The 18,563-nt window shown below is 35.4% G+C and overlaps 1 protein-coding gene across 1 annotated transcript in view; it reads left to right on the top strand.

Annotated features, from left to right (window-relative positions):
• The window catches only part of Myo3a (myosin IIIA), a 199,550-nt gene that overhangs the window by 7,885 nt on the left and 173,102 nt on the right, over positions 1-18,563 (top strand). Inside the window, exons 3-4 of the mRNA XM_027953097.2 lie at positions 16,700-16,804; positions 17,751-17,850. Of these exons, the coding sequence (XP_027808898.2) occupies positions 16,700-16,804; positions 17,751-17,850 (205 nt within the window). The remainder of the gene's footprint in view (positions 1-16,699; positions 16,805-17,750; positions 17,851-18,563) is intronic.

Below are 18,563 nucleotides of genomic sequence, written 5' to 3'. Positions count from 1 at the left end.
TTTTAGTGCTGTGAGGATCATAAATGGGTATGTTAACAGAATAAAAGACAAGATGTAATTAATCATGGTCAAAGAAGGCCTATCATTTTAATATGACACCAGAATACAAAAAAGGGGGGATAGTCTTGGTGCCTTTATTCTTTGAAGTACCCTATAGGCTACTCTGATAGTAAAAATTTGACCTTACATTGAACCTACTGAATTAAAAACTCCAGGAATGGAGACTTGGAAACTGTATTTAAAAAACATAAATGTACTAAGATGATTCTTATCAAAGGCAAGTTTGTGAAAAACTATAAGAGCACTCAAAATTCATTATACATAAAAATATTCTGGCAACATCTGCTTCTGGTGGTGATAGTACGGGTATTGACATGCTTTTGTCCCTAGAAAACGGGACAAAACTGGGCAGAAATAACATTTTCAAATATTGGAAAAGAAAGCTTAGGAGTCTGACATTTAGAAAAGAAAACAAATGAGTGAACACTGTAATCGCCTCATCTTTATTCTTGGAGACAGTTTTCAGACCATAGGCCCAAGGAGGACATTCCCAAGGACACTAGAGCAGTCCTGCTGAGCTGAAAAATTGCAAGGGCCCAGTTGGCTGGAATTTTCAGAGAAGAGGGATCTATGCAGAAAAAAAGGTTTGTAGAACTCTACATATAGGTTATCTATTTAATCTAAATGAAGATCTGAAAGTCTTTGACTGAAATCTAAGGTGGTTTAGGTGTGGAGCTTGATTTCAGGCATTGGGTAAAGAATAATAACCACAGCAAAAGCGGGGATAGTCTAGCAAAAGTTACTCTGGGGCTGTAATCCACACAATCAGTGGAGTTTTTGCAGGGTTGAGAGGTGCTTGAGTTCTGACCACCCAACTGGAGAAACTTCATTGAGTACTTGAAGGGTACTTTCTACCCTTCGTAGAAACCCTGGACAGTTTATCTATTAGAGGAAGGGCTTACCTAGTCCTAAAAGGTGAGTTTTCTGAAAGGTTCAGGTTGCTCCACAAATTAACTGCCTGCCAGAACAAAATTCAACACACATTAATGGAAGACAGCAAAATTCAGACATTCCATAATGTAACATTACCCAAGTTCAGCTATAGGATTAAATTCCTAGACCTGCAAAGAAGCAGGAAAACATAAACCAGCCTCAGAAGAAAAATTGGTCAATACAAAAAGACCCAGAAAAGCAGATATTGGAATAAGCAGGTTAGGACTTTAAAACAGTTATAAATATGCATGAGTAGTTAAAGGAAAACGTTAATGTTGACAAAAGTGGAAACTATGAAATAGAACTGAAGGTAATTCCTAGAACAAAAAATGTAATATGTATGTGAAAAAATAACAGAATATAATAGCAAATTAGACAAATGGGAGAAAAGATTATGAACTTGAAGATAGGCACATCAGAGCTGTCCAAACTGAAACATAGTTATAAAAACAACAAAGAATGACAGGGAGAAAAAACTTCTGTGACCTCTGAGACATTACTTAGTCTTCTAACCAAAGGGTAGAAGACATTCTGAGACATTCTGCTGTCTCAGAATGATGGAGGTGGAAGGGGAAGGATACAAGATTTAAATAAATAATGGCTGAAGTTTGGCTAAATATGATGAACACTAAAAATGCTATTGTGGATGTCAAGAAAATTAAAAAAAAAAAATCTCCCAAAGAGATAAGAAAATCATTCTAAGACATGCCGTAATCAAAATGCTGAAAAGTAATAATAAGAAGTATAAGGAATTAAAAAAAACATTGTTATGTAATGAAGGATTTATAGATAAAAGTGACCACTGATCTATAATTAAATGCATTAGAATCACGTCTTTGAAGTACTGAAAGTAAAATGCTGTCAACTTGGAATTGTTTATCTGGTGAAAATATTATTCATCAAGGAAGCCAAAATCAGAATAGAAATTTTTGTCAAATGAAAAAAATTTTACCACCAGAAACCTGCTTTATAAAAAATGTCAAAGAGCATTTTTCAGGCTAAATGAAAATGATTCCTGACTTAAGGAGGGAATAAAGAATATTGTCAGTGGTAAATGTAAGGATAAATATGAAATGCTTTACTTTATATTTTTGTCTATTAAAATCCACAGTCATAACTATGTACATGTATACAACATGTAGAACTAAGATATGTGATAATTATAGCAAAGGTGCAGGAGAGAAAAATTGGAAATATATAGTTTCCAGTGTCTTATGTTAGATGTGAAGTGGCAAAATTATTAATTTAGATTGTGGCAAGTTAAAGGTGCATATTATAAACCCTCAGGCAATGGATAAAGATAAAGTGAAGTATAGTGAATAACATAGTAGAGGACAAAATGGAGCACTAAAAATATTCAGACCAAAAGAGAGTAGGAAAATAGGAAAAAGAGAACAGAGAATAGATAAGGCACATAGAAAAATAGCAAGATGGTAGAATTAAACCCAATCATTTATAATTAGATTTATAATATGGTAGAAATTGCCAGACTGGATGAAAAATAAGTATGAACATGCTTTAAATGTATGGACATGGATATGTAGATTAAAATTAAAATGATGGCAAAAGATATACCATGGAAACTTAATAGAAAGCTGGAGTGACTATATTAATGTTAGACAAAGCAACTTCCAGTCAAACAGTACAATCAGAGACAAATGACATAAAGGTAGATTCATTTAGAGGATACAATACCCCTAAATTTGTGTGTATTTAATAACAAAGTTTTAAAATGTGTGAAGTAAAAATTGACAGAACCGAATAAAAGAGAGAGAAAGAGAGAGAGAGAGAGAGAGAGAGAGAGAGAAACAGATGGATCCACAATATTAAATAGTGTATTAGTTAGCTTTTCCTTAATGTGAGCAAAATACCTGAAATGAATAGCTTATGGAGGAAGGATTTCCTTGGGCTCCTGGTTTCAGTAACTTCAGTCCATGATCAATCGGCTGGTTCCATTGCTTTGGGCCCGAGCTGAGGCAGAACGCCATGGCAGAAGAATGTGTCAGAGGAAAAGCTGCTTACTTCATGGCATCCAGGAGGCAGAAAGGGCTACCAGGGCTGGGGACAAGAAAAATCCTTCCAGGACATGCTCCTAGGGATGTGCTTTCTCCAACAATGCCATACTTCCCACAGTTTCCACCACCTCCCCATAGTCCATTCAGCTATTGTGATAGGTTAAATACGAGGTGCCCCTCAAAAGCTCATGTAGGCGAGAGCACAACAATGTTCAGAGGTGAAATAATTAGATAACGAGAACTGCAACCTCACTGGTGGTTATACACTGATGTGCATTAATCGGGTGTACCTGTTGGCAGGTAGGGTATACTGGAGTAAGTAGCTCATGGGAGGAGTGCCTTTGGTGAGTGGAGTTCTTTCTCTGCTTCCTGGTTGCCGTGTCCTGAGCTGCTTTCCTTCATGATATGCTGCCTCACCTCAAGCCTACTGCTATGGAGTCCATTTATTGATTCACTAATGAGATCTGGGCATTTATGATCCAAGTGTTTCCCAAAAGCCTTGCCTCTGAAATTGGCTGCACTGGGGACCAAGCCTTCAACATGGGACTTTGGGGAACATTCCAGATTGAAATCATAACAAATCTCAGTTTCAAAATCATTTCCTTAATAATTTGAAGAGTAAGTAGAAAGGTATTAGAAATACAGAAGGCTTGAATATTCTATACTGCAAAATAAACCTGATAAGGTGGGCCTGCTAGCAGTGAGTTCTCTGAGATTTGTTTACTAAGGGATGTCTTCATTTCCTTTTCCTTTTTGAAAGATAGTTTTGCTGGGTAAAACAGTCTTAGTGGTTAGGGTCTTTGCTTTTTGCACATTGAACATGCCATCCTTATAGCTTTTAGCCTACATTGTTTCTGATGAGGAGTCAGCTGTTAATCTTATTGCATTTCCTTGTATGTGACAGTTGGCTTTATTCCTGTCACTTTAAAGATTTTCCTTTTATCTTGAGCTGTCAACACTTACTATTATGTAACTAACCATGGATTTCTGCTTTCATCCTGCTTGAGTTCATTGAACTTTCTGTGGAAATTTGTGGAAATTTCAGCCATTATGTGTTCATTAATTGCTGCTCATTTTCTCTCCTTTCTTCTGGTACTGCCATTACATGTATGCTAGTATGCTTACATTTCTTTAAGAATTTCATTTATTTTCATTCCTTCTCTCTTTTCTTCATATTTTATAATCCTTATCAATCTATCTATAAGTTTGCTAATTATTTTTTCTGCCAGTCCATATCCACTACTGAGTCCCTCTGGTGACCTTTTTATTTCCATTATTGTACTTTTCAACTCCATAATTGACATTTCTGTCTCTTTTATGGGTTCCATCTCTATTGATAGTCTCTATTTGATAAGATATTCCTATCAAACCTTTCTTTACTTCTTTAAACACTGTTTCCTTTAGTACTTGGAACATATTTGTAATTCCTGCTTTGAAATCTTTGTTAACTCCACTATTTGGACCATTTCATATGCAATTTATTTTGGCTGTTTTTTTATATGGATGACATTTTCTTATTCCTTTCCAAATATATATATTTGGTTGAAAACTGGATATTTTAGGTGATTCTGTTGTCAGAATTCTGGACATAATCCATTCTGGGGAGTTGGTGGAAGATTGTTTGCTTATTTATTTGTTTAATAATTTGGCTGGACTATTTTAGTGAAATTTGTTTCCCCTATAGTATGAAATCTCTCGTGTCACTCCTCAGAGGGCACAGCTAGGGACTATGCACAGTCATCCTGGAACCACAGTGATTTTAACAGGGCTCTCCTTGTATCTTTCCTTGACCTTTCTATAAAGCTTTTGTTGGAATTACACTTAGCTACTGGACTCTGCACTTGCTTGCTGATTCCTTGATTGTTCTCAGCAATGTCCTAGGGCACAAATTATTTCACAATCTGATCCAATTAAATGCATGCCTCCTTTCAAGAGTAATTTCTGTGTCTAGTCTTTGAGGTTTGTTCTGACCCCAGGAGAGTTCTTAACTATTTCTTTGTTGGGGTCAGTCTCCTGACCTAGCTGGTCTTGGGTTAATTTGTTGCCCCCATAGAATTATCATCCCCTTTGTAGTTACTAAAATCTCTGCTGTTTTCAAGAGTCTTCTTGGGCTTGAACTTCCCCTAAGTTCCTCTCCAATAAAATCAGGAATATTGGAGCATACTTTGGAGTTCTCTGTTGTTATGGCTCCCTCTCCACCTAGACAAAATCCCCAAGCCACTGTTCTGGGATTGGCAGCATCTCTTGTAGGGATGCCCTCCATCATGAGCAGAACTCTGAACCAGAAAGGTAAGTAACTTCTATTTGTTCAATTTGCCTGTTATACCATGGTAACCTATGCCTAATGAGCAAGCTGGGGTACAGGTGATTTGATTCCATTATTCTCAGGCAGCTGCACCTAAGTTCAGACCTCTACCCCATAAATGGCGGGGGGAGGGCTGAGTGGAAGAAAAGAATCTCTTGCATTTTCCTGGGATTTAGCCTCTGCAATGTAGAGTTGGGGAGTGTGTGGGAAATGCTCATTGCTCCTCTGGAGAATACCTTGGTGAGAACTGTGAGGAGCAGGAACCCAATCTTCTTGGCAACATCCACCTAGAGTGGATGTCACACTGAATTGGCTGGGCATGTGGGGTGAGGGTGGTTCCTAGTGCTACAGACTCTTGCGGTTTTTACTGAGATTGAGTTATGACCTTGAATGTGAATTCATTTGCTGAATGCCCTTTCATGATACTTTCTGAAGTCTTTAAATTGTTCTCCTAATTTTTACTGTTTATGATTGTCTCACTGGAGAATGGATCCATGAGTTCTCTGCATTACCATCTTGGAAACAAGAATCCTGTGACATACTGAAGAAACAATTAATTAGTTCTATTCACTCATTTTAAGAGGTCAGCATTGTAATTACCAAAGAAGACCAAGATATTAAAAGAAAATTTGAGTCCATTGGAAAGCAAGGATCAAATTTTTTCTCTCAGATGTGGAATATAGAAAAAAAGGATAAAAAACTGATCTTATTAAAATAAAAGGGAGAGCAATAGTGTACACAGTAAGGGCATCAAGAGGGAGGGAGGAAAGAAGGGAAGGTATGGGGAAGTCCTGCGGAATGAAATCCACCATATCATATAATTTCCATCTGTGAATATACCACAATGAATATACATAATCATATATATATTTATATATACCTATACTGCATTAAAAATAATAATAATAGTAGAAGGGAGATTAGAGTAAGAGGATTGGGGGAGGGAGGAGAAGAGAGAAAGGGAAGTACTGGGGCATGACTTGATCAAATTATGTTATGAGCATGCAAAATATGGCATAATGAATCCCACTATTGTATATGATTATAATGCACCAAGAAAACAAAGACTTGAGTATAATATTCCACATGAACATATATGCAAAAAATCCTTCACAAATTTTTTTATGAGGTACCAGAGATTGAACTCAGGGGCACTTAACCACTGAGCCACATCCCTAGCCCTATCTTGTATTTTATTTAGAGACAGAGTCTCACTAAGTTGCTTAGTGTCTCGCTTTTTCTGAGACTGGCTTTGAACTCAGATCCTCCTGCCTCAGCTTCCCGAACCACTGGGATTACATGCGTGTGCCACCACACCTGGCTTACTTCACAAAATTTTTACCAATTAAATCCAAAAATATAGAAAAAATATTATTGCATCATGATAGAACAGGCTTATTCCAGGAATATAAGTTTGTTAAAACATTGTTTGTTAGAATATGAAAAATTTACTGCACCATAATTGCAATTGAAAGAATCAAAGTGAAAAAATCATACAAATATAGGTGCTAAAATTCAACACCCATATGTGATAAACACTCTCAGTACACTAGGAATAATCAAATTTTCGCCTAATAATAAAGTGTACCCACCCAATTTAAACATAAGCGAGCAAAATATTTGGACACTTTATAAAGCTGTGTGTGTGTGTATGAAAATCATGTATATAGGCTTTATAAATTACTTAATATAATATTATCTATGTTTGATTAAAGAAAATGCATATTATATATAATTAAAGAATAATATACATTTTATATATATAATGTTTGGTATCTTTAGTCTTTGTGGAAATTTAAATTAAAACGACAGTGAGATACTATCAGACACCTATGAAAGTGTCTAAAATTAAAAGGCTAATAATACCAAGTATTGGTGGGATTGTGGAACAAATCGAACTCTTACACATTGCTTATGGCAGTGTAAAATGGTGCAGTTACTTTGGAAGTGTACAGAAGTGTCTTACAATATTATACATATACCTAATAGATGGCCATGAAGATTCACTTGTAGATTTTTGCTAAATATTAGTATCTATAAAAAGACTCAAACTTGAATGTTGATGGTACTTTTATAAAATGAACAATGTAAAAACCAGAAAATAAGAGTTTCTGCTTTTGTGGCATCATGCTGAACATGGTCAGACTAAGAAAATGACCTCAGGACATTCTTTGAATAAACAAAACACAGTTGAAAAAAATAGCAAAAGTGAAAACCAGCAAACGTGAGAAATGCTAACTGCAGAAATTAGAAATTAGCTTTTTTTAAATTTAGAGATTTGAGTAAAAATCTTATACTGTCTCCTAACACAGTAAAGGCAGAATACATTCAGAGAACTTAGTAGACACTGGCTTTGGAAGTTGGTTGCAAAGATTGGTTGATGAAACATTTTGACTGAGGTTGGGATTTTTTTTTTTTTTTAAGCTTGCCTACTGCCAGGATAGAGAATTCACTTTCAGTGCTGCTGTTATTTAATTAGTCTAGCTCTGGCCTAGGAAAATTGTACTCCAATTTTGTTTGATTAAAGAACATTATGTGTCTATTTTAGCATTGTATTGCAAAGGTATACTTAAAGAGTTTTGGGTCTCCTATTATAAATTCTCTTTTAGTCTGTCTTAGTGGTTTAGAAATTGTATAGGCTAACTATGACATCATCTGTTCACCTATAATTTTGAGAGAAACATCAGCTCATTTTTGTCTTTTATGATCTATTGCCTAATTAAAGAATATTTGCATTTTATTTTATGTATTTTAATCCTTCATGTTCATAAAGAACAAATGGATATTTCAGTTTTAAGGATACCTTGTTACTTTTCTTTGTTACACATGGAAAATGCATTTCATACTAGTTGAGCACAAGTGAATTTCATCTAAGACCATTAAAGATTTACTAATTCTTAATGAGGAATTAGGGAGTTCATGACAGTATCATATTTGAGGAGTCTTTGGGAAGATCTTCAGCCACAAAATAATTTGTGGAGTATCGATATTTGTACTTATTATCAATTTAATAATCTTCATTTTATTTTCTCCCTCTCCTTCCATTTGTTTTCCATTTCAGCTTGACTTTTTGAAGTTTCATTCATAAAACTTCTTTGTATTCTGAAAATTAAGCCAGGAGTCCTGCTTAGGCAACAGTCAGAAAAATAAATTCTGTGCATGGAAAGGGAATGGAAGGGTTGGGAAGGAACCAAAAGGAAGGAATTATTAAGAACTTAGATTTGGGGCCAGGGATGTGGCTCAAGTGGTAGCGCGCTCGCCTGGCATGCGTGCGGCCCGGGTTCGATCCTCAGCACCACATACAAACAAAGATGTTGTGTCCGCTGATAACTAAAAAATAAATATTAGAATTCTCCCTCTCTCTCTCTTTAAAAAAAAAAAAGAACTTAGATTTTTCCCCCAGTCAGGGTCCTTGTAAAACCTTGCCCAATCAATGTTTTCCCCTAATGGTAAACACAACAACAGCCAAGCAGACAAACTAATATAAACTAATATATAGAAGAAAAGAAATGAAGAAAATAGTTGACTTAAAATCTTGTCATTTGTGATTTTTCTCTGTCACTAATCTCAGGAATTAAAATAATTGTGGGGTATTTCTTTTTTCAGTGTTACTTAACAAATGAAATGAATGAAAGAATGAGTAAGTGAATAAAACCTGTGTGTCTCAGGCCCTACAAAATAGGAATTCTGTGCCTTTGAAGGACAAGAGGCTGGGTTTCCATTGACTCTAGCATACATACAAAGCCGTAAATACAACAAGTGTTAAAATCTTGGTGTTTGTTCTTTATAAAATAGATGCACAAGAGAGAAAGGAATTTCTTCTTTCTCTTTGGGTTTTTATTTTATTTATTTTTGTGTGTGAGTGTGTGTGTGAGAGAGAGAGAGAGAGAGAGAGAGAGAGGGAGGGAGGGAGGGAGGGAGGGAGGGAGGAAGGAAGGAAGGAAGGAAGGAAGGAAGGAAGGAAGGAAGGAAGGAAGGAAGGAAAAGAGACAGACACAGAGAGGCTGATCTCGAATGCCTGGGCTCAAGAATCCTCCACCTCAGCCTTCTGGGCAGTTGAGACTGTAGCATGTGCCACTAAGTCTGGCTTCTTCCCTCTTTCTCTTTGTTCTTCATCTCATTACTACTTCCAGATAGAGGAGGAGACCTCCTTCCAAGATATCATGCAGGGGAGTCTCCATATTTGGGGGGAAAGAATGAGGAGGTTCTATCTCTGACTTCAATTTATTATCTCTTTGCAATTTTTCTGTAGATTTTGTTTGCTTTTTACTCTTAAACCGATAGTTTCTAAATATGAATTATATTTCATAGCATTATGTAACAAACAATCTAATAGAAGGCATGCAAGAAATAAAACTTGTGATACTTTCAAATATGCCCTTGTCTATAAGTAAAACTTGAATATCTCACTTTTCATAACATACTCTATTCTTTTATATATGAAACTCAGAATATGATTTTTAGTTTGTTTTAAAAGTGATTTTTATCTCAAGAAAACAGCAGCAGCAACAACAACAACAAAACAAGTGGTTGTGTTTATTGGGAATGGAAGTGAGGTCATGTAGCTCCTAAGATTGTACTTTATTATTTGTAAGAAATACTTAGCTAATGTAAATTAGAATACAAACTTATTACACATCATATGTATGAAATTACTATCTCAATTGAATTGCTTAGGTAATACATAGGGAATTTATCAGGTGAGACTTAAGGGTTACTAAGTGAAAGTTAAGCAACAAAATTTAAATTTGAGGAAAGATTTCTTATTTGCTTTAAATTTCTGTATATATATATATATATATATATATATATATATATATATCCAGATAGGTTGGTACATTTATGCCTACGGTAAGGTGGTAATTGTGGTTAGTACTTTTGATGTGTTCCAACTATTATTGTGGTCTCTTTTTTGCTTCTTGACTGGATTGAAATGTTTTTAATTTTTTCCATGTTGCTCTAGAAATAGAAGATTATGAAATTATTATTTTTTTCTTTTTCCATCGTCATTGACTTTTCATAGACTTCTTAGAGAATTAGTATTAATGTCTTTGACTTCACATTGTAGTGTGACTTTGCTTTTTCTTCTGAAAAAGAAGAAGTCATCTCAGAATGACTGAAAACTGCATTTTATCTTATTTTTTTTAATATTTATTTTTTAGTTTTCGGCAGACACAACATCCTTGTTTGTATGTGGTGCTGAGGATCGAACCCCGGGCCGCACGCATGCCAGGGGAGCGCGCTACAGCTTGAGCCACATCCCCAGCCCCTGAAAACTGCATTTTAGTGTACAATCAGTTGTGAGGTTCTGTCCCCTGATCTACAAACTAGCTCAGTGGGTCCTGTAGCGGTACAGTACAGTGTTCATCTATACAAGGTCTTTTTCTTTTCTGCCACTGAAAGTTTCTTGTTTGGATTCTAATCATAACTTCTTTTTAAAAGTTTTGTTTGCTTAAGTTAAGTTTTAAGAAAAATGATTTAGTTATCATGTTGTTAGGGTCAGAAAATATCCTTTTGGAGTGCTGGGAGCCATTAGCCAAGTAGGTATGACAATTTCCTTGCCAGCGTACCCCATGTTGCTGACATGTTGCAGCGACATTGAATGTAGGTGACCTTGCTCAAGGACCAAGGCAGATTAGGGTGTTCCCGGTTTTAAGATAATCGTGTTTAGGGCGTTCCCAGTTTAGGTTCCAGGTTTAAGGTTTAAGATTATTCCTCCTGGGAATAGGGCGTATCCTGCTGCCTGAGTTCCCCCTTGAGTTCTCACGGGATTCAGACAGTATATTTTGGAGATAGAAGCCCAGTGGAGGTGGATTTGGGCAGAGAACGTGGATTTGGGCAGAGAACGTGGATTTCCCCAGAACGTGATTGTAGACGGCTGGTGTGAGTTCGGGAATAAAGAGTTGCTGTTTGAATCTACAAGCTGTGTGGTGGCTCGTGATTGTGTGCCCAGCCAGACTGCGGCATTTGTGCCCAGCCAGACTGTGGCATTGGAGAAAAGCCTTTTTTTCTGAGTATTATTTAAAAAGGACTAAGGAAAAAAATAATAAAATGGAATCATTTGATCCCCTCCAAAGTATAGTTTCTGTACTCTAGAAGACACAGTAAATAAAATCATTAGGCCACATTAACCTGGAGAAAACTATTGTCAATCTATATGATCGCACATTCCATCTGCTCTTTACATATAACCTTTTCTTTTCCCCTTCCAACTGAATGTTATCAAGTCTCTTGGTGAAATTCTACAGTACTTTGCACACAAGTCTTTTTATCCACATAACTATAATTCAAGACCTAACATACAATCTTGGTAATTGTTTATCATCCCTCTAGTTAGGTTTCTTTCTTTCTTTCTCTGTCTCGCTCTCTTTTTTTTTTTTTTTTGACCTTGGCACTATGGACATTTTGGTTTGGATGGTTCATTTTTGTGGAGGGCTGTCCTGTGCATTTTGGGGATGTTTGGCAGCCTCCCTGGCCTCTGGATGCCAGAAGCAGTTCCCCAGCCCTGTTGATAAAAAGAACTCTCCAAACATTGTGAAATGTCCCTGGGAGCAAAATCTTCTATGGTTGAAAACCACTGTTCTGAATATATTTTTAGGCTTGAAGCAGAAGCTGTACTGGCACCTTTGATCTATTCCTAGTTCAGTGCCTTGAATATATTAACAGTTCAACAAATATTGGTTGAATATGAATAAATAAATTATGATTCTTCTAAAAATCATTATTAAATTAAAGAACTCTTATGATGAAAATTTATATATCTACGTGTGTGTGTGTGTATGTGTGTGTGTATCTCCAAGATTTTTTTCTGGATCAGTACCTTGTTTTTGTAAAAATGTATTGGATATAAAATTCAACCATGAATAAACAGTGTAGTTTCTGACAAAACACTATAAAGGGGGGCTTTATTTGTATATAGAACTTAGATTAACTTGTGTGTTCCTTCATTATTTCAGGTCCCTTTTACGTAGTCTTGGTGTTAGCAACTAGGGTGTACTTTTAAAAAAATAGACTGAATTTTTTCAGCAGTTTTAGGTTTGCAGCAAAATTGAACAGTAAGTACAGAGAGTTCCTCTTCACTCCTCCGCATTATAATATCTTGCATTAGTTTAGTAGGTTTGTTAAAATTTATGAAGCAATATTATAACTAACTAGAATTCATAGTTTACATTAGGGTTTACTCTTTGTGTATAGTTCATAGTTTTCATTAAGGTTTACTCTTTGTGTTGTACAGCTTATGGATTCTGATAAAATATGTAATGACGTGTATGTACCATTATAATATCACACAAATTCATTTCACTGTCCTAAAAGTACTATGCTTTCCCTATTTATCCCCCCTAGAATCCCTAACAACTACTGATTTTGTTGTTTCCGGTTTTGTCTTTTCCAGAATATAGTATTCTTGGAATCATACAAACAGTAGTCTTTTCGTATTGCCTTCTTTCATTTAGCAATATGCATTTAAGATTTGTCTGTTCTTGGTGTTGACAACTAGATTTTAAACTCAATTCAGAGTTCTAGCTTCTGTTTCTTGGGACACTTTTAACAAACATAAAAAATTTGCTATATTAATTGCACATCCATATATAACCCACACCTGTAAGTTAAAATGAATTAGACACCTACTTTATGTGAGACTGAAAACTGTAAAACTTCCTGAAGAAATTATAGGAGAAAAGTTTTATGGCCTTGGTTAGGCAAAAATTTCTTAGATATGACACCCAAAACACATTCTATAAATTAAAAAAAATGATAAATTTAGAACTTAACGCTCTTCAAAAGACCCTTCAAATAAAAGTGCAAGCCACAGACTAGAAGAAAATGTTTGAAAATACCTGCCTATAAAGGACTTGTATCCAAAATATATAAAGAATTCTAAAAAATCAATAATAAGAAAGCAAATGATGAATAAAAAAATGAACAGAAATTTTGAATATTTTCCAAATAAAATATATGGACAGCAAATAAGTATATGAAAAGATGGCCAACATCTTAGTTATTAGGAAAACCCACATTAAAAATCACAAAGAAATACTAAGACCATTTAAAATGGCTTTAAGAATCCACTTTATAAATCAAGTACTGGGAAGAATGTGTAGCAACTAGAAATCTCATACATTGCTTATGCGGATGCAGAATGGTAGGACCATTTTGATAGTTCATCAGTGTAGAGATGGTTAAACAAACAACCTTCAGCAGTTTCCTCTCAGGTACTTAGCCAAGAGAAATCAAAACCTAATACTAACATTAACATGAGGGCTGGGGCTACAGCTCAGTGGCAGAGTGCTTGCCTTGCACATGTGAGACACTGAGTTTGATCCTTAGCACCACATAAAAATAAACAAATAAAATAAAGGCAGGCTGTCCACCTACAACTACAAAAACAAACGAACAAACAGCAACAAAAAAGAAACATTGCTGGTGGGACTGCAAATTGGTGCAACCAATCTGGAAAGCAGTATAAAGATTGCTCAGAAAACTTGAAATGGAACCACCATTTGACCCAGCTATCCCACTCCTCGGTTTATACCCAAAGGACTTAAAATCAGCATACCACAGTAATGCAACTGCATCAATGTTTATAGCAGCTCAATTTGCAATAGCTAAAACTATGAACCAATCTAAGTGTCCTTCAATAGATGAATGGATAAAGAAAATGTGGTGTATATACTCAATGGAATATTATTCAGCTTTAAAGAAGAGTGAAATTATGGCATTTGCCAGTAAATGGATGGAGTTGGAGAATATCATACTAAGTGAAATAAGCCAATCCCCCAAAACCAAAGGCCAAATGTTTTCTCTAATATGAGGACACTAATTCACAATAAGGTGGCGGGTACTAGAAAAGCATAGCGTTACCTTAGATTAAGTAAAGTGAAGTAATAGAAGGGGAGAGGAAGGGATGTGAGGATAGGAAAGATAGTAGAATGAAACAGACATTATTACTGTATGTATATATGTGACTGCATGACCAATATGATTCTGCAACATTTACACTCAGAAAAATGAGAAATTATATCCCTTCTATATATGATATATTAAAGTGCATAAATGCATTCTACTTTCATGTATAACTAATTAAAACAAATAAAAAATTAATTTAAAAAACCTATACATGAATAGTCACAGAAGTCTACTCATAATTGCCAAAAACGGAAAACAACTGAGATATCTTTGAGTAAATCCATGATGTGGTTCGTCCAATCAATGCAATACTCAGCATCAAAAAAAGAAACAACATTAAAACAGCATTTAAGAAAGAATGTGCAACTATGTGGATGAATCTGAAATTCATTATTCTCAAAGAAGCCAAATAATAGTGTCAACCTAAATAAAGCAATCAGGAAGAGATTTTTCCCCCCAAGAATTCTGATTTCTTGGGGGCGGGGGGGGGGGGAATAGCAGGTTACCACAATGGGAATATTCATGCCTTAGTACACTGTGTGCATATTCACAGAGGTTGAGTCAAAGGGAAGGTTTTTTCCTTCTAATACACAAAATGAGGATGATCACATCAAATATTTGAAACAATAATCCCTGGTGCTGATTAATAACACGAGTGGTGATAGTCCAAGGTTGAATAGACATTATCAGGTAGAATCCTAGTAGAAATTTTCATATGCAAGTTTGTGATCCTGACAGAGTGTCTTGTGATTCAGGTTTAAGAACCCTTTCTTCATAAATTCCAGGCTTTGTGTATTTGTTTATTTTATTCTGTAAGTGTTGGCACAAGTGACTCCGTTTTTATTCTGATAGCTTTCATATTTCTTCCACAAGAATCAACTGCAAAAGGTGTGGTCAAAGAGAGGGTACACTCTGGAGAAATAGAATGAAAAATTTAGTCTTCCTTCAGAGGCTTTTAGGAATTTTTAAACTGGTTCTAAAATATGGGTCCTTTTAAATAAGTGGTTTGCAATTGTAAAGGATTCAGTTTCTTTTCCATCAGTGGTAATTTTGTGAACCAGTATCACTGGCCCAGAGTGGAGGCAGTCTGACCCTGTACGTTGCTTCCAGGGTAACAACACTGTCTTACTTATCCAGTTTAAACAGCATCCCCCTTCCCGATACAGAACAAGATGCAGCTCTTGAAATGCAAGGCTGCACACGTTCCTGTATTAGCTGAAAGAAATTATTTTTGAGTGTAGAAAGACTAATTATGAATGTGCTTCAGTTTCTTCATCTTTAATATGAAGATGATAATACCTACTTCAGAGAGTTGGTGAGGTTTAGAGATAATTCATGTAAATGGATTAGAAATGTGCTTGGCATCAAATTTTAAGTGCTCAGCGCATCTTAGCTATTACTATCTAATCCATAATGTACCAGAAGTGTTCAGGCACCCAGCAAAATTTAATTACCATATCAGAAAAAGGTTTTGAGAAAATGTATTCAGTTATTTCAAACCAGGATGCTAAAAATATACTTGCTCTCACCTCCCTTCTGTCTGCACTTGAGTTAGAAGAGGGTCAGGGAAATTATTGCTCTTTTAGTTCCCAGGCACTGGTGGGCGCCAAAGGCAGTTGGAAAAGGTCCAGTAGATCAGGGTAGGGAGGGGAGACACCATTAAGAATCCTGAGCTGAGGGGCAAGGCCAAAAACAAAGACCAAAGAATCAGACATTGAGGATCAAGGACCTATGGAACCAAAACATTCTTGACATATTCTCAGGGTTTAGGACTATTTGCCAAATTACTTCCCCTCTCATGTTCACTGCTAATATCAGTGTTAATCTATCCAGTGAGTAGTGAGTGTAGCTTCTTTGAAAGTTACCCATGGGATTTAATGTTACCTAGGTTTGTACAGCCCAGATGTGAAAATTTCCCCTATCTTGTTTTCTATTTAGATTCTTTCTACTTTGGGTGAGTTGTTGGGTATTTAGGGGATGCAAATAATATAGGAAATATTATATTTAAATAGTTTTCTAAAATATTATTTTAATCATTACTTTAATGCATTCAAAATTTGCCAAAAGGATGTACTTTTTTAATTAGAGTACATATTTAATAGTATATAGGTATGGATTGAGACCACGGAATCTATTGCACTACCACTTTAACTATCAGAAACTAATGCTGCTTTAAACTCTGAATCATAAAATCTGGGAATAATTTGTAGAATTATAATTCTTACCATTAATTTAAAAAATCAAGCTCAGTGCTTCTTCAGATTCTCATCTAAAAATTAATTTATATGAAAACGGTCTTAAAAATCAGTTGTACGGACGCACAAGTTTGTATGCTCATTTCATTTGTGAGTCTATAAAGATGATGAAAGTAATCATATAAAACAGAAGATTGGGACAATTTTTTAAAAAAATGTTTTAGGAAATCTTTTTACAGCCCCAAACTTCAATGTCATATGCATCTTGAAATACTCTTTTTTAGCTGTGCAATGGAGGATCTGTGACTGATCTTGTGAAAGGATTTCTGAAGAGGGGTGAAAGAATGAGTGAGCCTATAATTGCCTATATTTTACATGAAGCATTAATGGTAAGGCAATATAAATTCTTTGTGCATTAATTATGAGGCTGTTTTAATTAAATAAAAAGTGTGGATCCTATTTTTAGAAAAATATTTCTACATTAGTATTTATTGATGCAAAAGTATATGCAAAGTCTGAAATGCTTTTCATGACTAATTCCTATTTCCATTAGAAATCGACTTTCCTTGTAGCAACAGGATCCTGAATTCTGATTTCTTGTGTTTCTTAGACCACGTAGTGATGAAAATAGAAAGTGTATTTTTTTAATTAATAGGTTTTCATTTGCCATCTCTTTAAATAAGTATATAAAAATTTTTCCTCTATTGAAATCAACACATTTTCTAATCAAATGTTTAGTAAAAGTTAAGGAGCATGCTTTGGTTTTGTGAATTTTTTTTTTAATGAAGGATTCTTTATTTTTTTAAAATTTTTATTCTAATTTGTTATATATGACAGCAGAATGCATTACAATTCATATTACACATACAGAGCACGATTTTTCATATCTCTGGTTGTATACACAGTATATTCACACCATTCATATCTTCATGCATGTACTAGAGTAATGATGTCCATCTCATTCCACCACCTTTTTTACTCCCTTTTTTACTCCACTATATTTGCTTATCTCCTGCCCCCCTCCCTTTCCCTTCTCTCCCCTCTGCCCTATCTAGAATCCATCTATTCCTCCCATACTCCTCCTTCCTACTCCACTATGAGTCTGCCTCCTTAGAGAAAACATTTGGCATTTGGTTTTTTTGAAATTGGCTAAATAATCCAAAGTGGAAAAGATGATCTTTGATTTGGCTAACTGAAGGTAAAACAGTGAAGGGTGAATTTTAATTTTTTCATGTATTTACTGTTTATTTTGCCCAAATGTATTATATGAAAAATGTTTTTTGGTTTGATGCTTTTTTTTTTTAAAAGGAGTCATTATTATTTCTCACCAACTAGGGACTTCAGCATTTACATAACAACAAAACTATCCACCGTGATGTAAAAGGAAATAACATTCTGTTGACCACTGAAGGTGGAGTTAAGCTGGTAGATTTTGGTAAGTTTTGTTTAAATGTACAAATTTGGGTCGCATAGTGAACTGTATGATATGATCTTATCATTTCCCAACCATTTTGCCTTTTCCATACATTGAAAATAGGGAAATATCAGTATCTCATTGGGTAAGAAATAAATAAATAATTAGGCAATTGAGAGATTTCCAGCTCTCAGGTCACCCAGCTTAGCCCTACATAACACTAATATAGTAAAATGTATAGTTTATTCTACAAAACAGATAGTGTCCCACATGACACGATACTATAGCAGTATCTCCTGGCCTTTATTATTGATGACTTTATAAATGGGCACATGTCCAAATCCAGGCTTTTTGAGATGTGAGGGGATATCATTAAGGGTCATCTGGGGATATTTCCTGCCTCCTAAGAAGGAGACAGGGAAAGATGGTCTCTGTCTTCCCTGAGATCCTGTGCATTTACCATATTGACTGAAACTAGTCTGGTCTCCTTGTGACCTTATAAAGCGGTCCTGAGAAAGGCAGAGCTGAGAGAGTGAAGAATGGGGTTCCCTGATGACATAATCGAGTCACTAAGTCAATCGACTTTAGAGCCTACCCTTTCTCTGGACTTGTTGTTAGGTGAAATGATAAATTTCCATATTTACTAAGCCAATTTGAGGTTTCTGGGTTACAGCCAAAGGCGCCATTGTGTTGCATGCACCCTCATCTGGGCAGCTGCTTTTCAGCTGTGAAGG

The sequence above is a fragment of the Marmota flaviventris genome, chromosome 12, assembly GCF_047511675.1.
Source record: "Marmota flaviventris isolate mMarFla1 chromosome 12, mMarFla1.hap1, whole genome shotgun sequence".
NCBI classification, from domain to species: Eukaryota; Metazoa; Chordata; class Mammalia; order Rodentia; family Sciuridae; genus Marmota; species Marmota flaviventris.
The sequence above is the reverse complement of the archived record's forward strand: the minus strand, read 5'-3'. Positions and strand labels throughout refer to the sequence as shown.